Source organism: Acomys russatus, chromosome 31 (genome assembly GCF_903995435.1).
Source record: "Acomys russatus chromosome 31, mAcoRus1.1, whole genome shotgun sequence".
Taxonomy (NCBI): domain Eukaryota; kingdom Metazoa; phylum Chordata; class Mammalia; order Rodentia; family Muridae; genus Acomys; species Acomys russatus.
In genome coordinates this window covers 31,945,158-31,966,151 of record NC_067167.1, presented here as the reverse complement: position 1 = coordinate 31,966,151, position 20,994 = coordinate 31,945,158, and the positions used below count along the sequence as shown (strand labels likewise).

At 39.3% G+C, this 20,994-nt stretch overlaps 1 protein-coding gene across 5 annotated transcripts in view; it reads right to left on the bottom strand.

Annotated features, from left to right (window-relative positions):
• Positions 1 to 20,994, bottom strand: part of Osbpl8 (oxysterol binding protein like 8) — an 88,100-nt gene that overhangs the window by 30,429 nt on the left and 36,677 nt on the right. For 4 of the 5 annotated variants that reach the window (XM_051139674.1, XM_051139673.1, XM_051139670.1 and 1 more), the window contains 5 exons: positions 11,134 to 11,204; positions 6,449 to 6,526; positions 3,964 to 4,065; positions 1,927 to 2,130; positions 302 to 386 (listed from right to left, as the gene is read on the bottom strand). In XM_051139674.1, the coding sequence (XP_050995631.1) occupies positions 302 to 386; positions 1,927 to 2,130; positions 3,964 to 4,065; positions 6,449 to 6,526; positions 11,134 to 11,204 (540 nt within the window). Of the gene's footprint in view, positions 1 to 301; positions 387 to 1,926; positions 2,131 to 3,963; positions 4,066 to 6,448; positions 6,527 to 11,133; positions 11,205 to 19,327; positions 19,700 to 20,994 lie in introns of those variants that run through there. The other variant, XM_051139672.1, reaches the window with a different exon arrangement.

The window sequence follows — 20,994 nt, the reverse complement described above, 5'->3', positions numbered from 1 at the left end:
ATTAAAATGATGTATAACAAATTACTACAGAGGAATACTATTAAGTCCCCCAAAGCATTAACATGTCAGTGGAGGGTGCGAGAAAACCTGAGCTGCTAGCTCTGCCCAGTTATACATGTCCTTCCTATCAGAGTTCTTGACTGCAAAGCTAACAGGTAAAGTACTTCGCATTCTACATAGTTATGATTACAGGATTTTGCTTCAACTGTCCTATGAACACATGATTTCCTCCAATGTTAACACAAGTAAGACATAACATAAATCCTTAGAGACAAGAGCCAATCCATGAGAAAGCATTTACCATCTGACTCTGAAGTAGCTCTGATAATCAAGTAGCTGCTAGGTAAAGGCTGGGTTATGGATCCAACTGCTTCGCCCTTTGGACCCTTAATGAGAAAATAGGTGATACAGAGTAAGTATGGAGATGGGCCGACGATGTGTCAGCCGTTAGTACTCCTATCAGATATGGGTTACATCAGGCACAAATTATCATTAATTCATTCATCTTAAGAATGCTAATGTTTAGTATTAAAGTCTTCTTTCCCAACAAATAAGCCTCTTAATAGAAAATTAAACAAATGATAGCATTTATCACTTAAATATTATCTTACATATTGCTCATATATTAAAGAAAACCTAATATTTAACATACTGACAAAATTTTAACAGAATTTCTATCTTACAGGTTTTACTATGTGAGAAATACTGAATTTCTAAAAGTTTGAAAAAAGTCACTGGAAATAGGTAAAAGGAAATGAATTTTGACTGGGTCTGGGGGAAAATAGATAGCCCCATTATAAACAGTTGCTATTTGTTTTAAATATCAATCACAAAAACCTTTACATTTTTCCAAACCAAGAAGTGAAAGAGAATCACTTCATAACTGTGGTTATTTCAAAACTCTCACACACCTCTCCCCTTCCCCCCGCTCCCCTCTCACTATCACCAGTATCACTAAGGCTCAATTCGGGTGCAATGCCACTCCTAGAATAAGGATACATTAGGTTCTAGAGTTTGACTCCCTAGATTTTATTCTTGACACTTGCTAGGAGAAAGATTAACGTGAGCACTTTGGATTCCATCTTTAGCTGCATGCTTCTTAAAACTATGAGGATGAAACAAAAGACTCCATTCAAAATACCTCATCCATGGGTTAAGCTTTTGTTCTGTCCACACATGTTGCTCATATATTTAAAAAATCTAAAATGTACCATACTAACACAATTTAATGTTAACAATTATCATCCTATAGCTATTACTAGGTGAGAAATACTTTATCTCTACAAGTTTAAATTAGGTAGCTAGACATTTAGTTGTAACTCAGCAATAAGAACTGAAATAATTCAGTAATTTTACATTTATTCCTTAATGAATCCTGACTACTCTGATAAAAAGCCCAAATCTCTTCCTAGGTACATCGACACTGCTTGGTAGAGTTAGCCCTTTATGCAAGATGAACTAATTAGTCATCCTAGGCACTAAAGCAACACTCACTGTGAAACTTAAGAGTTGGTGATTTGGTTAAAGAAAGCTGCCTCTCGTAAGAGCAAGCACGACAGCTTCTGCTTTTAGACATCCCATCACTACAGGGAAGGCCACAAGAGTAAGTGGCAATCTCTGCGTTAGGCCACCACTCCGATGAAGAACAAAGATGCAGTCAACATTACACAAAGTTACAAGGAAGAAAGAGGAACCACGATTCATAAAAATATAAATTTAATCTTCAGTGAGAAAATAGAAAGTAAGATGCAATATATGGAGAAATGTTTTCAGGAAAATTGTTTTAAGTCTTAAAAGTCTTAAAAGCAAGAGAAAGGCTTTTTGGTACACGTTTGATTTCAGATAGCGACAGAAGGCATTTGATTGACTTACCTTACTTCTCCTCATTGTCGCCTTTACCTTTTATCTCAAAAAGTGCTCACATACCTTCACTGCCCAAATAGACTGCTCCAAAGGATGGAAAAGCTTGAAACAAAAGCCATCCTTCTTTGATGGACGTTCAATGATCTCACAAGCATTCAGAAGCACTGTTCCAACCCACTGGCCATTTTTTTGTGTTTTATAGATAAGGAGCACTCCGGGTTTCAGCACACACCACAGCTTGGTCCAGCTCTTCAGGGTGCCACGAATCTACAGAAAGACGAGCTCACTTTAAAGACTGACACTGGTTTCTCTTTCTAGACTACAGAGAAACAGAGAGAATAATGGCTGCCAAGATGTTTCGATCTAAAGCTATGTTGCATATGCCGTTACTCTGACTAGGTCTTCAGTTAAAGGCTACTGCATGGCATACACTGCAGACGTGTGGAGTTGTGATGGTTCCTGATGCTAAGACGCTCAGGTTTTCATTGAATAGTAGGCCAAAGTTTCAAATACATGAAGTAGAAGCCTTAACTGCCTTGATCACTTCAAGGGTCACTAAAATAAACTTCCATAGTACTGAAATTATTCTTTTTGTAACAGTTGTTACATCTGTAATTTCTGTGAATACATGCTCATTCTGTCTTTCCTAACCTTGCTTTTCTGGAACCTCTCCCTAGTTCCTAACGCTGGCCTCCTCAGGTAACTGTTCCTAAGGTGTGCTCTGTAATGTCTAGGAGGAAGCCTTTAAGTGTAAGCACATTACTTATGTTTGTGAAATGCTCCTCATCTTAAGCTCTAATGCCGTCACAGCTTTTATCAAGTTTCTCTCTCACTGTCTATGCCTGTACTCTAGTAAAGGTTGCTGCTGGGCAATTCACTGGCTTCACAGTGCTGAAGAGGATGCCAGGACAGCATTCGGATTACAGGAGGAGCTTGCTTCACATTTACTAATTGCACACACGTGAATTGTAATGTACATTAATATAGCATAAATGAATACAGGAATCCTTAAGGAACACAGTGGGCAGAACAATATAAATCCAAGATATAGAGTGTTAGGAAGTGAGACTTTGAAGCGAGAAAAAAAAGAGAGAGAGAGAAAAATCATCAAGAAAAGGTGTGTGGGCATCCTCCTCTATGAATGAGATGGTAAGTTAAGAGAATCAAAGGAAAGATAGTTAGCCTGACATAATATTCTTGATCTTGGAGATGTAACAACAGAAAAGAGGGCCAACTGTCAGAAATGAAGGTAGGGTTTAAAAGGCCAGCCACGGAGTTGGGTGTTGGAGTGTACACCTATATATTCCCAGCATGTGGATGTGCAGGCCAGAGGACTGCCATGTGTCCAAGGCCAGCCAGGGCCACACAGCAATGCCTTATTTTATAATAACAAAGTGGGTCGGGGAGGGGAGGTACGCCCCATCCATCCTGAGTGTGTCTGGGGACTTGTAGAGTTAGGTAAGTTTGACTCTAGTAAAGAAAACAAGTAGGATCCAGGGCCTGTATGCTCTTAAGAAGAGATAAAGAAAGCTGGAACTTCCTTTCAGCACACAACTGAAGAAAACCCTTGCAGTACTCGCGTGTGTGAAGCCATGATGAAGACTCTCACTGTGCTGGGGGAACTTTTGCTGTTCAATATCTAGGAATCGTTCGGTAGCAGTTTTGTTAACTCAAATTTACTTTCAAAGCTGGGAGTAAAGATTTCTGCGCTTTCCCTCAGGTGAGGGTGATTAAGACAGAGAAAAAGGAACCACAACAGCAGTGTGTGCTTTGCACACATTGTACAGTGCTTTTCAGGTGCAAACTCATCCTCATTTCATATATAATACAAACTCTACCCTGCAATAACACCGAATGGTGAGGGGAGTAACAGCGTGTTTCTATAATGGTTACATTAGATAACATGGCAGGTATCACGCTAATCCAAAGGCGTAACAGGCTGCTGTGCGTGTGCTGTTATACGGAGTTCCTTTTCCCTGTGAAGACTGGCACACAGAACACAAAAACAGTTTCCCTCCTGCGAATCCATCGTCTGTTTTGCCTCGCCCTTTCTCATCCCGTGAGTAAACATTCAGCTAGAGCGCAAACCCAAGCCCTGACCTTCAGCCAGTCGGCCATGACAATGACAGAGGGGTCAGTGATGGTGCTGAGCAACTCCTTCGTGGCTCTCTTCTTCTCCTCTCGGTAATTTTTCTTTTGTACCTAATGTAACATGAATAGAAATAAAGTACTTGGTATGAAACAATTTCCTTTTACAATCCAGCATTTAAGATTAAAAACACTAGACCAGAGCTTCCAACAATCCAGGTTAGAGTCTGCTTTCTATGATCACTACTCCAGACCTCTGTATCCTTTTAAATCACTTCTATCCTTTCAGATGCACACAGTCTATAGAAATGCACAGCTTTGTGTTTAACACAAATCATCTCCCATTTGACTTTTTTTTTTTTTTTTTTTTTGAGAGTTTCTATGTCTACCATGTTCTTTTCGCTGGGCCACAGGAGCCCTGGCATGACTAAGACATTGCCAGTGTCCACACTGAGCACATGAGTGAGCTGTTGTGCTCGAGACTCATACCTATACCATGACTTCATTTCATCACCACAATCAGCTGTTCAAGTAGAATTTTTATTAAGCCTCAATTTACATCCAAGGATACCGAGGCAGAGGAAGCAACGTGGCCCAAATCAATCAGACAGCTAGCCAAGTGTGAACAGGATCCAAGGCTGCGCGCTAAATCACCAGGCTGCCTTTCCAGTGCACACTCAGGGTAGAAAACTTCTGAGCTACTACTAGCTTTTGTTCATACAAGCAATGCTGCACTTGCTCCCAAGTGAAAGTGGTGCCCTTTTTCTTTCTTTTTTTTTTTTTAATCTTTTTTTAATTAATTCATTTATATTACATCTCAATTGTTATCCCATCCCTTGTATCCTCCCATTCCTCCCTCCCTCCCATTTTCCCCTTACCCCCCTCCCCTATGACCATGATTGAGGGGGACCTCCTCCCCCTGTATATGCTCATAGGGTATCAAGTCTCTTCTTGGTAGCCTGCTATTCTTCCTCTGAGTGCCACCAGGCCTCCCCATCCAGGGGACGTGGTCAATATGGTGGTGCCCTTTTTCTTACTAAAATCTAAGACAGAAATAATTAAGAAACCATGAGATCAATTTGTTCAAAATATTAAACATTTTACTTTCATAGATAAATTATTTCTTTGAATTAACCCAAGAAAGCAAAAGTCAGCTAATAGTTTTATTGTTGTTTTGATATTTGGATGGGGAAAGAGTAATAACCTATTAGTGTCTACATTTTTTTCTTAAACGATAAGACAAAATCAAGTTAAATTTAATTAAGATTATATACATAGTTATTGTCATTTTATTTGGGGGTATTTATTTTTATTTGGTGTATGTTTGTCCATCACATGCATGTAGTGCCCATGGAGGCAAGAGATCTTCTGGAACTGGAGCTACAGAGAGGGTTGCTAGCTGCCATGTGGGTCCTGGGTACTGAACTCGGTCCTCTGGACAAGCAGCCAGTGCTATTAAATAGATTTACTATGAGACTGATGATACAAATGCACACAGAACTAGCCATAGAACACAGATGGATGTGATGGATAAGCAGGGACCAGGAGAGAATACGTGTCCTTTAAGCACCAAGTTCCACAGCCATTTGGGACGGTAGCCTCAACAGTAAACATTTCTTAAGATAATCTGGACTATCACTGTCTCAAAATTTAAAGCATGATACAAGTCAAACAAAATCTATACTCGTATTGGCTTGGAAATCAGTAAACTAACTTAAATAGATGCCAGAAATGTTCACTGGGGGTCCATACACAATGAGGTGCTCTCTCCACCCTGTTAATACTGTGGAGAGACACTGGCTTCAGAGCTGTGCTATGGCTAGCTGTGGCCTAAAGCTGCCTGCTCTCAGTCATCAGAAAGCCTCATCATCTGACCTCACCATACCACAAGAACATCAACAGTTTGCTTTTGTGTTGGCCTTTCCGTCCCTCTGGAGTTTTCCCTCTCCCTACAGGAGGACACACACAAAATTTTCATACTGACCCATTTTCAAAAGCACATCAAGCCACACTGTGAGAGGAGCACAGACTTTGCTATGAGACCGTGTCTCCTAGCACCAGAAGTGTTCGCCGTAAAGTCCCACCAACATGACTGCGCAAACATGAGCTGAGCAAGGACACCACCAATGAGCGCATCAAAGTGGACAGGGCAAACCCCCACCAGGCAACTGAGGGAAGCTGGGATCAAAAGCAGCAGCCTTCCTCAGGGAAGAGCACACCACTGGACTGTTCACTGCTAACGGCCAGCCTTGAAAACACACAAGTAACACTATATGGCTGAGTAGGTTCTGTTTAGGAATACACACACACACACACACACACACACACACACACACACACACACACACGCATGTGTTAACAAAATTAACAAAAGAAGAGGCCGTGAACTTTGAGGAGAGCAGATGGAGGGGTATATGGGAGGGCTTAGAAGGGGAAAGGGAAGGGAGAAATGTAATTATAATATAAAAAGAGGTTAAAAATAACTACAGAAACTAACCTTAAGAGACTCTTTCTTAGTGAGTTTACTTGATGTTGAATTGTCCTTTTCTGAGCCATTATAAAGTTTAGATTCAGACTGAGATGAAGATGAGATAAAGAGAAGATAATTAAAACTCACATTTATTTTACATACCACGTTAAACGTAACATTACTTTTCTTACACTCTTCCTATTTGCTGACTGAAGCAAATGCAGATTTTCAATACCGTTTTCCCCACATGGTGTGTGTGTGTGTGTGTGTGTGTGTGTGTGTGTGTGTGTGTTATGTTTTCACATGCACACTCAAAAGTTAATCTGCAATGTGAAGGTAATATTTCTAAATTTTATACTGTATTCCTCCGAACATTTCTAAGAAAACATAGAATTGTCCAGTTATTCTTAGTATAAAAATTGCCAAGGAAGTGTTAAAATGACTGTTGAAAAATGCTGAGCAAAGGAAACCATGTAAGTCTCATCAAATTGACACACATACGACCCACCCCCCACCTCCTCCGATCTGCAAACCCTGAGACTGAGCTATTGACTCAGGGCTTCCTCCCATCTTTCCCGTGGGCTTAAATTAAGATTAATGACAAGTTGTAGGTTTTATATTTAAAGTTAATAGTTATTTAGTCTTCATAAAACCTTAAACATTGAACAGCACGTGCTCCTCTAGTCATTTTTCATAGAGGCTGATTTCTCAGTCACAGTCATTAACACAGCAGTGACAAAACCCAGCTCTCCCTATGCAATGCCCAGTCTTTCGCTAGGGTACAAGTGCATACATTCAAGAGCCATCTCTGTAAACCTTAGAAGAACAATATCAATCTACTTTTGCAGTGTCCTGCAATTTTTTCATTTTTACCACTATCAGACATAGGAAAGCACACTGACATTCTTAGTAACACCCTGGGTACCGAGGGTTACATGGGACTTGATCCAAATGGTGGCTTCCAAATGCTCAACAGCCAGACCTGCATAATATCATCAGCTATAACCGAGAATTAAACATTTGAATACAAACTCCTTCACTGAACTTTAGGGCCCATGGTGACAGCACTATCTTTATTCACTGATAGGTAGGCAGTGTACCAGCTGAAGAAAAGAAATGAGCTAAACATTTTTGGCCAACTAACAGAATGAAAATGTCATTAAAGCTTATTTATCTTATTTATGCTAAAAATACCCCTGGTGGTTGGTACAAAATACCTTTACATAAATAGGGCATAAAAGAGGTTATGATGATGGCAGTAATTGATAGGAAACAGACTGAAAATACTTTTCAACACAAAAAAAGAGAGGTCAACCTGGTTAACCTTTCAAGTTGCTAACCTAACTTGAAATGCCACATCGCTTGCTCTCACGATGATGCATAGGCTGTGATACCAAAGCAATTTTATGTAATTCCTCCCGCTATACAGCTATCTGTTTCCTCTGTGGACTCAGGCCCCATGATGATACAGCCACTGTCAGAGGAACGCGGTGCCTTACAACTGTCACGGAAGTCTACTTCTTACACACAGGAGAGTGCACTTCAGAGAACACTATGTAATGAAGAACACTCATGTGGGTGCAGCTAATGGCTGCTTACTACTTGCAAGGTGCTAGGTTAAGCACTGCGTTTGCGCCACTTCTCTTATGGAATAGCGGTAGTACTCCCTATATGAAATGCAAAGTACATCTACAGATTAAATGTCTTTCCCAAATCACAGACACCAAATAGATAAGCAGGACTTTGTACGTTGGCTATCTAATTCTGAGCTTCATGGTTTTGGTAATCTTACTATATTGGTTTACTGCTTTTAAAAGTTCTTCATACAGAATAGCAACCAGAATCAAACGTAAGTTATCTTTATAAATAAGAGAACATAGTCCCCAACAACTCCAAGTGACAAGACCTGGTTTGGCTATTAAAAGATAAATAGGCTAGAGGCATGCTGTGAGAGGCTGCAAATGAAGACACAGATAACTTTAGCAGGCTCAGACAATCCTGTGTAGTCGAGCTGTGACAAACAATGAGCCCAATACCACAGCCTTAGCTTTCTGAACCAGCACATTATTTTTCTTAAACTTTGTTACTGGGGTTAAACCTATGGCCTCTTGCATACTAACAATGCTCTAACATTGAGCCATGCCAACTACCCCTTTTTTCCTTTTTAATTTTTGAGAAAAGGTTTTTACTAAGCTGCCCACGTTGGCCTTGAACTTACAATCCTCTGGCCTCAGTCTCTGAAGGAGCTGTAGTTGTAGTTATGTCCCACTAGGCCTGACTCTGAATTAACACGTATTTAACCAACCAAAAACAAACAAACAAACAAACAAAAAACCCATAAAGCCTCTTTGTTTATGTAGATGATGCCTCACTACAGTAGGCTTCTCTTCCTTCACAAACATGGCTGGCCATCATCTTAATAGTGACCACAGGGTTTTTAACACATAGCATTTCTTGGATCTGTTAAATGGCTTTAGAATGCTTAGCATGCCTCCCACCTCTCCTAACCATCATGCCTTACAGGCAGTATAACTTTAAGAAGTCATCCTAGTTTACTGCTACTCCACAGGAGCGCTCTGAGGGGTAAATGAAGTAATGCACATAAAGTGTTCAACATAATACTTGGTATACACTCTGATTCAGGTTTCTAATTATATTCTAGATTGCACATGTAGTCAAAATCTGCCTTTCAGAACAAGGCATTACATATCAAATTTCTTGTGATTTCATATAGAAACTATAAAATACTACTTTTTTTTTTTTTTTTTTTTTTAAATAACAAGAATAGTAAGTTACTGTGACTACAAAGAAGAAACCACTCTGACTGTATCGTGTCTTTGTTCCCTGGACCAGGCTACAAAAGAACATGTAACTTTTCCCTGAAGCAAAGGCTCTCCTATACTTGGAGGAAAGGATCCAATGACACATATAACAAGAATTCAACCAAGAGCCTGAGTTCTGCTGCACTGCCCTCTCTCTGTGCTGGTTAGTGCTGCAGTCAGTTTGACACAAACTAGAGTCATGAGAAGGACCCTCAACAATTACATCCATCACATTGGCTTGTGGGCATTTTCTTGATTAATGATTGGTGTGGGAGGGCCCAGCCCACTGTGGGCCTTGCTACACATGGGCTATATAAGAAAGCAGACTAAGAAAGCCAGGAAGCAGCATTTTTTCAGTCTCTTCTTCAGTTCCTGCCTCCAGATCCCTGCTTGAGTTCCTGCCCTGACTGCCCTTGATGATGGACTGTGGCATGGTAGTGTAAGTCCTCCTGAGAGCTCGGTTGGTCAGTGTTTTATTACAGCAGCAGAGAGCAAAACAGAACATCCTCTTGACTTGTTTGCATGGAGCTGGGACTGACCTAAAGCACTGCATTTGAGACAAGGAGCGAATCACTGGGCTAGATCCCAGCCCTTGCACTATCCTTTTGCTCAGTCACACTTGGACTCCTCATCGAACCAAGAGACAACACACACCAGTTGCCCTACTTGCTTCTTTGGGGGAAGGTTTGTCTTCATTTCTGAAGGCTCCAATGTTACATGACACATTAAATAAGTGTGCATGTTTTTGTCTTGTTAGTGTGCCTTTTATTATAGGAGACTCAACTATGAACCTTGCAATGAGTTGAAAAAATATGGTTTCCCACCTATAGAGCAAACATGTACTTAATTAAGCTCCACAGATACAATGTATTGGGTTGGAAGATGACTCATCTGGTAGAGTACATGCGCAGGAAGCAGGAGGCCCTCATTAGAGCTCCAGAAACACACAAAAACGTGTGTCGTGGGGAGCAGGTATGGCCGTGTGTGCTTGTAATTCTGATGCTGAAGAGTGGAGAGGCAGATTCTCTGGGGTCATGTGGCTGATCTCACTGACTTGGTGAATTCCGGGCCAGTGCACATATACCTGTGCACATATGCCCAATAAATAAAATGTGCTATTAAACTTTCACCCATACCCCTCTAAGTTACCAATATTCTGAAAGTTAACTATGAATGGTATGTGCAAAACAGGCATCAAAACAGTATGTAAATCCTCTCAACTATTTCTAAGAACAGGAGCAAAAACAACCGGGTAGGATGAGCAAAGCCTACTGCTACAAGCAGGAGAGTTCTCTAGGTTAAGAAATAGGTTTTCTTTCAACCATTCAAGTTGATTCCAAAAATTTCATAAAAGCTCTCATTGCTGCTACTAAGTCTTATCAGAAAAAAGTCAAAAAGCCAATCCCTTGACAAATTTTGAAAACTCATTCAACGTTCATCAATCTGTGGAGAGCTACCACATCACTACAGTGATACTTTAAAAAGTACTAATTTTGAATAACCATGTCCTGGTTCAATTATAGGATAGTACTACTTTGCGCAATATCTGTTAAATGTATATGTATTTTGATGGTCATATAAATAAATTTGAAATACTTAAAAATGTTTTGTTAAAAACATGAAGCCTGAGACATCCCTAAGCGGATGTCAGTCTGAGATGCTCTGCTGCTGCCCACACACCCAATCCAGCGTCTCTCTGCAGAGAGCAACGGTCCCCAGTCAGTACACTCCAAGTACTCAACAGCACGCTATCAGTCCGATCTATCCTACATGCCTTAAACATAACAACATAACAGGTCCTACGGACACTCACAGGAGTGCAGTTCGGGACCCTCATTTTAAATGGCAGAAAAATGTCCGACCACATAGTGGCAACAACAACACACCTACCTTGCTCTTTGACATTGAAAGTGAAGAGTCATCTTTATTTTGAGAAATATCTTCTTTTCCTCTTTCAAAACCTTTGGAGGGAAATATCAATGTTCAATTATTGCAACTTTTGAATATTAATTTAGTTTAATATTAATGTTAAAGCGCAAACTTGATATTCTTCTGTGCTCATAGGGCTCAAACTACTATGCTTACAGTCATCTCACTGCATTTCTTAAAATTAAGGTGGAGCCGAACTAGATTCTGTAGGTTTTTGTTTTAAAGGAGGAGGGAGCTTGGGGAGCCGGTCAAGGGTTAAGAGCACTTGCCATCCTTCAAAGGGCCTAAGTTCAGATCCCAGCACCCAAATCAGGCAGCTTACAGCTGCTTTAACTCCCACTCTGAGGGATCTGTCACTGCCTTCTGGCCTATGCACCCACATACACACAACATCCATCAACACAATTAGTCACATGTACACATTAATAAAAGACATTTTAAAAGAACGAAGTTAGGAAGAGGGTAGGTGGAGGAAGAAGGTGATCTGGGAAGAGCCAGGAGGAGGACTGGAGGGTTGAGTGTGCTCATATGACAGAATTACATTGTGTGCATTGTGAAACTCTCAAAGAACATTAGGTTTTCAGTCTCTGTGCATCCCTATGGGCCTAGGTTAATTGATTCTGTAGGTTTGTGTGTGTGTGTGTGTGTGTGTGTGTGTGTGTGTGGTGTCTTTGATCTCTCTGGGTCTTTTAACCCTTCCTCCCCTTCTTCCACAAGAGTCCCCAAGCTCTGTCTAATGTCTGGCTCTGGGTCTCTGCATGTTTTCATCAGCTCCTGGTTGAAGGCACTCAGATAACAAGTATGCTAGCCTCCTGCCTGAAAAAAATAGCAGAATATTGTTAAAAGTGTCATGCCATGAGACTCAAGTTGGGCCATGCATCGGTTGGCCATTCCCTTACTTTCTTTCTTATTTTTAAATTTTTTTATTAATTCATTCATCTTACTTCTCAAAAGTTATCCCATCGCTTGTATCCTCCCATTCCTCCCTCCCTCCCGATTTCTCCCTACTCCCCTCCCCTATGCCTTTTCTAGCCCCAACAGGAGATGTGCTCAGGCCTACTACAACTTGATGCGCCAAGGTATGTTTATATCCATGGGAGGTCTCCTTTTCTCTGAGGAGAAAGAGAGGGGCGCTTAGGGGAAGGAGAGGTGAGAAGCAGGGACTGGAAGGAGAGGAGGGAGGGGAAGCTGCAATCTGGACATAAAGTAAACAAACAAACATATTAACGAAAAATAAAATAAAATTGTGGATCAGAAAAAAAAAGAATAAAAGGGTTTTTTTTTAAATGTTTTTATAAGAATTAACCCAGAGAGATGCAATCCAGAGTTCCCCCGAGGCCACTAGCATTAAACTGATTATTATTTTCTGTGCTACTAGAACACTGCATAAAATCCCCCTCTTAAGAGTTTTTATGCTAGCAAGCTCATTTCTTTTGAGACAGGCCCTGGTGTAGGCAAGGCTGGCCTTGAACTCACTATGGAGCCAAGAAAGACCTTCTGATTCCCCTTGCCTCGTCTTTCTGAGTGCCAAGTTTACACAGGCTTGCACCAGTTCACCCAGTGGATACAGTGATGGACAACACAATCATAGCCATGCACATGCTAGAAATGCTCTCTACTAACACACACACACAGACACACCACACACACACACACACACACACACACACACACACACACACACACAGACACACCACAATCATAGCCATGCACATGCTAGAAATGTTCTGTCTCTCTCTCTCTACACACACACACACACACACACACACACACCATCCATCCATCTATCCATACCCAGAACACTAGTGAGCTGATGTCTGAACTGACAATACCATCCAAACTAACGTTTCTCGCTGACTGTCAACTGGAAGGATATTCCAGAAGGTGGTAAAGAAGAGTGGGGGGTGAGGGGGGGGGATTTCAGTAAGAATAAATCAAAGAGAGGGATGAAGGTACAAAAGAGGACACAGGGTCGGGGGAGAGGAGAGGGAAGGAACAGGGAAGGGGAAAAAAAAGGAATAAAGGAAGAGAAGGAGGGGGAGGAGAGGCAAGAGAACTCACTCACTCACTCACTCACTCACTCACTCACTCACTCACTCTCAACCAACCAACCAAGCATCTAGGTCGGGGGCCGGGGCCTGCAGTGCCAGCTCTTTGGGAGAACAGTTGACTCCAGGAGCTGGAGACCAGGCTGGGTAATATAACGAGACATCATCTTAAAAAGTGAAATAAAGGGCTGGGGAGATGGCTCAGTGGCTAAGGGCACATGTTGCTCTTGCACAGGACCCAGGTTCAATTCCCAGAACCCATATGATGGCTCACGATCACCTGTAACCCAGTATGGAGGCCATACACATGCACACACATGAAGGCAAAATACTCATATACATAAAATAAGTTTTTAAAAAGTGAAATAAATAGCTGGTGTATTTATTATAAGAAATAGACGAGCATGTATATAAAGTTGGCATAGACATTTGCAGACAGTTTATGTTGAACTAATGTATAATGTATATATTAAGCTAAATAGTCTAAAACCATGACTCTAAAATTGAAAACAGGGCTGGAGATATTATGGCTATGAGCACTTGTTCTTGTAGAAAGCCTGCGTTCAGTTCCCTGCACCCACATACAGGTTCCCAAACATCTAGAATTTGAGGTCCAGGAGCTTTAACTCCCTCTTCTGATCTCTGGGGACACCACACACACAAAACTCAGATATACACAAGGCGGAAAGTAGAGATAAAAATAAGTAAAAAATTAATAAAGTGTTAAATGCATGAACACAGTGGGACAAACATGCATAGCCTTATCCTAAAAACAATTCAATTATAACTACAAGAGTCCTGTTAGAGTATTGACAATACTAAAATTTATGAGACAGGGGTACATGGCACATATCTTACTGAAGCTCCATTCCCTTTAAAGGCACATAAAGATGTATCAACAACAGAACCAATGCCTAAAGCATTTCAAAATTATTGTTAGTGTATCAGGGATAATATCATTTATTCTGTTTGGGGTTTATAATTTTTTAAAAAAAATCTATCTTACTAATTCTGGTATTTTTACTAAATGAAATCTGTAGTATGAAAAAAATTTTTTTTCTCTGGAAAAGTAAAGACTACTCAGTTTGAGTATGGGAGAGGGGAGATTTTCGTAAATGCAACATGGATTTTTAGATAAAAACTTACAGGAATTTAGAATTTAAATATAAAGTAAACTAGAAGTTACAAATTTAAACTTGAAGCTGGGCGGTGGTGGTGCACACCTTTAATCCCAGCACTCAGGAGGCAGAGGCAGGTGGATCACTGTGAGTTCGAGGCCAGCCTGGTCTACAAAGCGAGTCCAGGACAGGCAAGGCTATGCAGAGAGACCCTGTCTCAAAAACAATAAAATTAACAACACCACCATTTGAAATGTCAGAAATGTATTCAGAGGAATAAAGAATTCTTGATACTAATGACTAGCATAGCTTCAAAGACCCTCTAAGTATACACAGGAAAGAACACACTTTCTAAATGTACATTTTGTAAATAGAAAAATCCTGTTTTGCTCTCACATGAGGAGACCTCAGTTTCTCCAGTGTTGTTCTAGTCTAAGTTCAATCTATTTCAACCCGTACACTAGCTTAAGAAAAATGTCCAGCTGTGTCTACAACAACCAGCAAACTCATGTCTCTACCTTCCCAGCACTGGGATGACAGCAATGCTCTGCTGTGCTTAGTTCTCACATAGGTGTTGGGGTCTGAACTCAGGTCCTCATGTTCTTATAGAGAGTACCTTAACAGTTGAGCCATGCCCCAGGCTGAAGCAAACTTTTTTAAAAAACTGAAAGTTACATGCAACATTCCAAATGTTAGAAAATTATATTCATGAATGCAGATTATATATCACTTGTCAAATCAAATAAATGAATTCCGTTGTAAGAGTCTCATACTTTTAACTTGCAAATCACATAATTAGCTTCATATCATATCATATGATTAACTTCAAAGTTATAAATGGTTGAAGTTAAATGCTTTCAAAAATATGCAAATCTGGCCAAAATTTCTTGAAATTCAACTAAAGTTTTTTTTTTTTTTTTAAGGTGGACAACCAATATAAAACACACAGAACACATAACAACACCTCCTCCAAATGTCCTAAAAATAATTTTTTAAAAATTCCAAAGCAAAAAAAAAAAAAAAAAAAAAAAAAATCCAAAGCACATACTGGGCTCCAAGGGAAATTCCAAGGCAAAAAAAAAAAAAAAAAAAAAATTGTTGGCAGTGTTTATTATAGGTCTTCTCATGAGACTGGTTAGATCTGAATTCCTAAAGAAGGTACAAGATAATCTACCTTTTTTAAAAAATCTGCCACTCGGGAGGCAGAGGCAGGCAGATCTCTGGGAGTTCGAGACCAGCCTGGTCTACAAAGTGAGTCCAGAACAGCCAAGGATATACAAAGAAACTATGCCTCAAAAAACCAAAAGCAAAAAATAAAAATAAAATCTGCCATTAAAGTTTATTTATCAGGACCGTTTCTTTAACACTTATGCCATGGAGGTATATTTATTAGGACTTTTGGGAGTTTGTCAAAAATATTTAGTAGCACCCTTAATCTCAGCACTTGGGAGACAGAAGCTGGTAGGTCTCTGATTTTACATAGCATGTTCCAGGAAAGCCAAGAAGACCTCAGTGAGAGCTGTCTGCACACACTGATGTCCTCTGTCCCAAGTGTTCCATCCATTCACTGTTTCCTATTATCTACTTGTCAGAGGCAGCAGCTATTCTATCAAGAGGAGCCAAGTACTCAAAGATAAAAAGTGTAATGCTTTTATCTTTCATCATGATGGCTTATGATGAAGGCACTGGGACAGTACGGACAGCAAGCATTGGAGTCCAAGCACTGGTACCATCACTCTTCAGGTGCAGACCTTAGACAACAATGTCACCCAGAGGTTCCATTCTGCTACAAGGGAGAATGCTGGAGAGTCTGAGGAGAGAGCCAAAGTACTCTCTAACAACAAAGCATACTGATGCCTTTCCAAAATATTCTCATTAAAGCTAATACACGAGACTTTCTAATTATAGTTCAACCAAAAACAAATTATTCACCCGTAACTTGGCATTTACAACACCTGTCATATCCTTTTGTTCCTGTTTTTTTTTTTTTTTTTCATATTTGGAGTAGCCAGAGGCGCACAATAATCCTATTGAATAGAACTCTTCCAGCATGTAATTATAAATCCATGTCAAGCTTTGCTTAAGCTTCTATTGACTTAGTTTCTCACCTAAATAAATTTGGTATTAGATAATTTCTTACTAGCACACAGAGTTTACTTCTTATAACAAAGCAGAATGCTGGTTCTGAGTAAATCAGCTTTTTAAAGAATATGAATGTTCACATCACTGACAACAAGTATTCCAGGAGCCAACCTGGCTTGTTAAGCATTACTATTTAGATACAACCTGAAGTTTATGCTTTGGACTTTTAAAAATTGCTTATACTTCTACAAATGCAGGTTTAACAGCCATCTACTAAGTTAATATACACAAACACTTACTACGCTGAACATCCTAGAAAAAAATTGCATGGAAAATTTGCTAAGAGCCAGAAAGATGGATACGCAGGTAACAGTGTTTGTCATCACTCTAAGCATGACAACCTATGCACCATCTCCAGGGTCTACATGGAGAGAATCCAATCCTCCGAGTTGTTTTCTGACCTCCACACAAGCGCATAGCACGCTCCCATCACCCCCTCACACACAGACACCAATTATTAAATTTTTATTTATTTTTATTTTATTTGTATAGGTATTTTGCCTGCATGTATTGAGGTGTCCCATGTGTGAGCCTGGTACTCATGAAGACCAAAAGAGGTTAGGAACTGCAGGAACTGGAGTTAGAGGCATTGTTAGCCACCATTTGGGTGCTGGGAATTGAACCTGCATTCTCGAGAAGAGCAGTGAGTGCTCTTAACCACCGAGCCATCTCTCTAGCCCCAAATACTGCAGTTGTTTTTTAATCTAAGAAGTAAAAAAACAAAAACAAAAACAAAAACAAAAAAAAAACTTGAAAAAGCCTGAAGTGAAGCTTATAGTCTTTAAGGGCAGCTGATTTGCTAAAGGTTTCTCACCATTCTTAGGTGGTATTGTTCTAGAAAGAGTACAGTGACCACAGCTGAAAATAAAAGCTGAGATTTAGAGCTATAATTAGTCCCTAACAAAGCAAAACACACTGCATCCCAGTGTTGTTATGAGTACCAGGCAAGGGTGGGGCTCTAGGTGGGGCTCATTAGCAGCGATAAAACAACACATTTCTTGAGGTAGAGAGTGTGGTAGAGAGAGAAAGAGAGAGATGGAAGCAGAAAGGGGTCAAATTCCCTATGAAAATTAAAATGGAAAAAAAAAACTGCCGGGTAAGACAAAGTTTTCTTTAAATATCACTAATACAGAACTAATTTCTCCTCTAATGCCATTAGATGAAAGCAAATGCATCTAAGATAATTTTTCAATATAATAAAATACCTCAGAAGACAACAGATGCCTATTTCTTTTTACCTTTAACGTAAATACCTAACAAAAAGCGCTTTCTCTGGAATGCCAGCTTCTACTGCCTGACTGCTACAGCTGATATCTGAAGAGCTTTAAGCACTGCACATGGAAGCATCCCTACAGGGTTTCTCTACTGGAAGAACTGGAAGACACAGCAAATCATTTACTAATCTATTAAAACAAAACCATCAAAATTATCTAAAATACAGTCTTGGACAAAATAAATTCACAATGATGCTTCCAGTTGCCTAATTAAATATATAGCCTCAAAACTTTCAAACAGTCAAGTTTTCTATTGTCTGCCAAGGTCACTGATTAGTCCTTAACACTAAGCAGATTTGTGGTGTGAAGGTCAACTAACAGCATGAGCCGATACCTAGCAACGGCTTTAAAAAACGGTCAGGAAGACACACACAAAAAGAAACCACGTCTCACTGTATAAAAGCAATGGCAGCACTTAACAGTATTCAAAGCTTCAGTACAGTATATTTAAAGCCACTTCTGAATAAAGACACACCAAAATTTACACTGCTTAAGGACATATGTGAAGCATGGTCGTAACCACACTATGTTAAGAAGATGAGATGGATTAAATACTATTCCAAGCTGATGCTACTTAGGTACAGCTTACAACCATGAATTTTCATTTCATTCATTTTTTGAAAACATTGTTAAAAAAGAAACTGAAATTAGTGAGTTTATAATAATTTATTTAATTGTTTAGGTATCTAAAATAATGTATATACTTATCGTCATGATTATTCACAAAGAACCAAAAAATAAAGGTTAGGGATAAAACAGAAACCCTATTTCAAATTCAGCAAACGTATATGTCAAAAAAAAAAGACTTTAGTCAATATTTCTTTACCATGAATATTAAAAGATATCTTAGTGTACAAAAAGGTATAATTTTCATAATCTGAAAATATAAAAATTATATTAAAATGTGTAACCAAATATTTGTCACAATAAATTACTTTCAAACAGAAGCTCAAGTTGTCTACATCAATGCCTAAATGATAGCTGTAAAGCACCTGATCTCATTCAATAAATATTACTGCATATATCATTTTCTTAGCAAAAATTAACTCCACAGGAATAAGCCTAGCAACAAATTTATACTTAGATGAAAAACTTTACTATAGTCAAGAATTAAAAGATTGTAAGATTAACACATACGCTGAACATCAATTATCAATACTGTTTGAGAGAAACGGCTAAATGTGTTAAATATCTAGGTTTCACTGCTAAAACCTCTGTCAATGCTATTTCTTTATAGAAATATATATGTACTATATGTCAAATTGAGATATGATTTAATTGTCATCAAGGGTCATATATTTACTATTACAATTAAATCAAAACACACATGATAAAAAAAAAAACAAACCAAGATTCCTATTTTACTGACTTATTAGCTCTCAAGTTTTAGCTGAAGAGACCATAACAAGAAAATAAGGGAAAGCCTCGCCATAGAGAGCAGTTACTGAAAGCTAAGCTTTCACAACAGAATTGTTAAAATGAAACACAACGTTAAGATTTTTAAATCCCTGATTTATTTTCACTAAGAATATGAAAGAAATTAAGACAAAAATGCAAGATTAGACAAACAAACCTTGCAAGGAAGGAGAAAGTTCATTGTATCCTCCAAAGGAAGCATTCCGGACAAGCTTTCGGCCATCAATTCGTGGAGGAAATAAAACAGACGAAACCCCAGTGCATGAAGAAAACCTCCGCTGTTGTGAACTCTCTTCTTTCATGGTTTAGACGATCTATTTAGTATATATGCTCACCCAGAAGGCTCATTAGCCCAATATGGCAAAGGCAGGCTTTCTCTCACATCCAAATGTAGGAAACAGCACAAACAAAGGACACCCACATTTAACAGCCAAGGAGGACTAGAGGCTGTCAAATCAGCAGTAAACAGACAGAGAGGCTGACAGCAAAGGCACTGAGCCAGGCAACTGGTTTCTTTTTTTTAAAAAATGAATTGATTAAAGGGCTATTCCACTTAATGTTTTACATTTGTATCAAAGGAAGGATGCCCTGCATTGAGTCGCTGCTTTAGAAAAACAAAGCAAGATCAATACTTAGCCATTCTGGGTGAAGTAATAGGGTCTCTTCTTTTCTCAGCACGAGCAGCCTTTTACCACATCTGTTATGGTTCTGCAGCATCTGGCCGCATTCTCCTCCTCTTCCAGATCTTCTCCTCCAGCTTTCAGTACTTGAGAAATAGATCTCAACATCATGTTTTTATCTTTTGGGAAGCTCCTAGATTTATATCTAGTCTGCTTGTCTTGGCCATGATTAAGAACTCATAAGGAAAGATACTCTTTCTTTCAAGTACAATTTTGATGAATCACAACTGCTAATGCAGAGAATTAACATGTAAGTTTTACTCGAAGAGGAATACAGGAGGAGTCATTAAGACATTAATGCGATCCAATCAACACAGAAGATTAAAATGACACCATAATGATGCCGAGCGCGCAAACCACAGTCCCGTGAAGCACTGGCGGCTACAGCTCCTCTTCATTGTGTTTAAACCGGTCAGAGTACATAATCTACCAGTGACTTTTGCCCACTTAAAACCAAATAACTTGCTATTTCAAAATAAACTAAATCATCTCTGTATGCCTAACTTTTAAAATTCCTAAGAACTCTTCTCGTTTTACTAAATTACTTTTGCCTTACCCTACCTTACTTCATTCAAGTTAAACTTGGTAGTTTTGTCTTACAAAAACTTTGCCCCAAGATTCAGTTTCTTCCTCACCATGCACACACTTTAAGGCCGATTCTCAGTTCAGATAAGACATCATTCAATATAATCTAAGAGTATTTCTCCTTAGGAGAAAAGGCACTTAAAAACTGAGTTTCTGATAGTCACTGTGGTGCATGCCTTTAATCCCAGCACTGAGGGGGAAGAAGCGACCGCTGTGCATAGCTAAGTTCCAGGCCAGCCAGCACTACATATACAACAGCTAAATTTTCTGTCTAATGATATGGTTTTCCCCACTTAGGCAAAGGCATTTTAAAATTATTGTAAAAGAAAGTTTATGGTTAATACTAAAAGCTGTTGTTTTGCTGTCTGACGGTCTCTGATTTTGCATCGTTTTATTCATCACCATATCATAAAATGTAAATTAATATTAACTGTTGACATAAGAAAATTGTAATTAACCCATGTTAGCTAGTTCTTGTCTTTCAAGAAATAAAGAAGATACTATCACAAAAGTCACTATCCTCTAACAGTTAGGTAGAGTTTAAGTTTCACGGGATCTC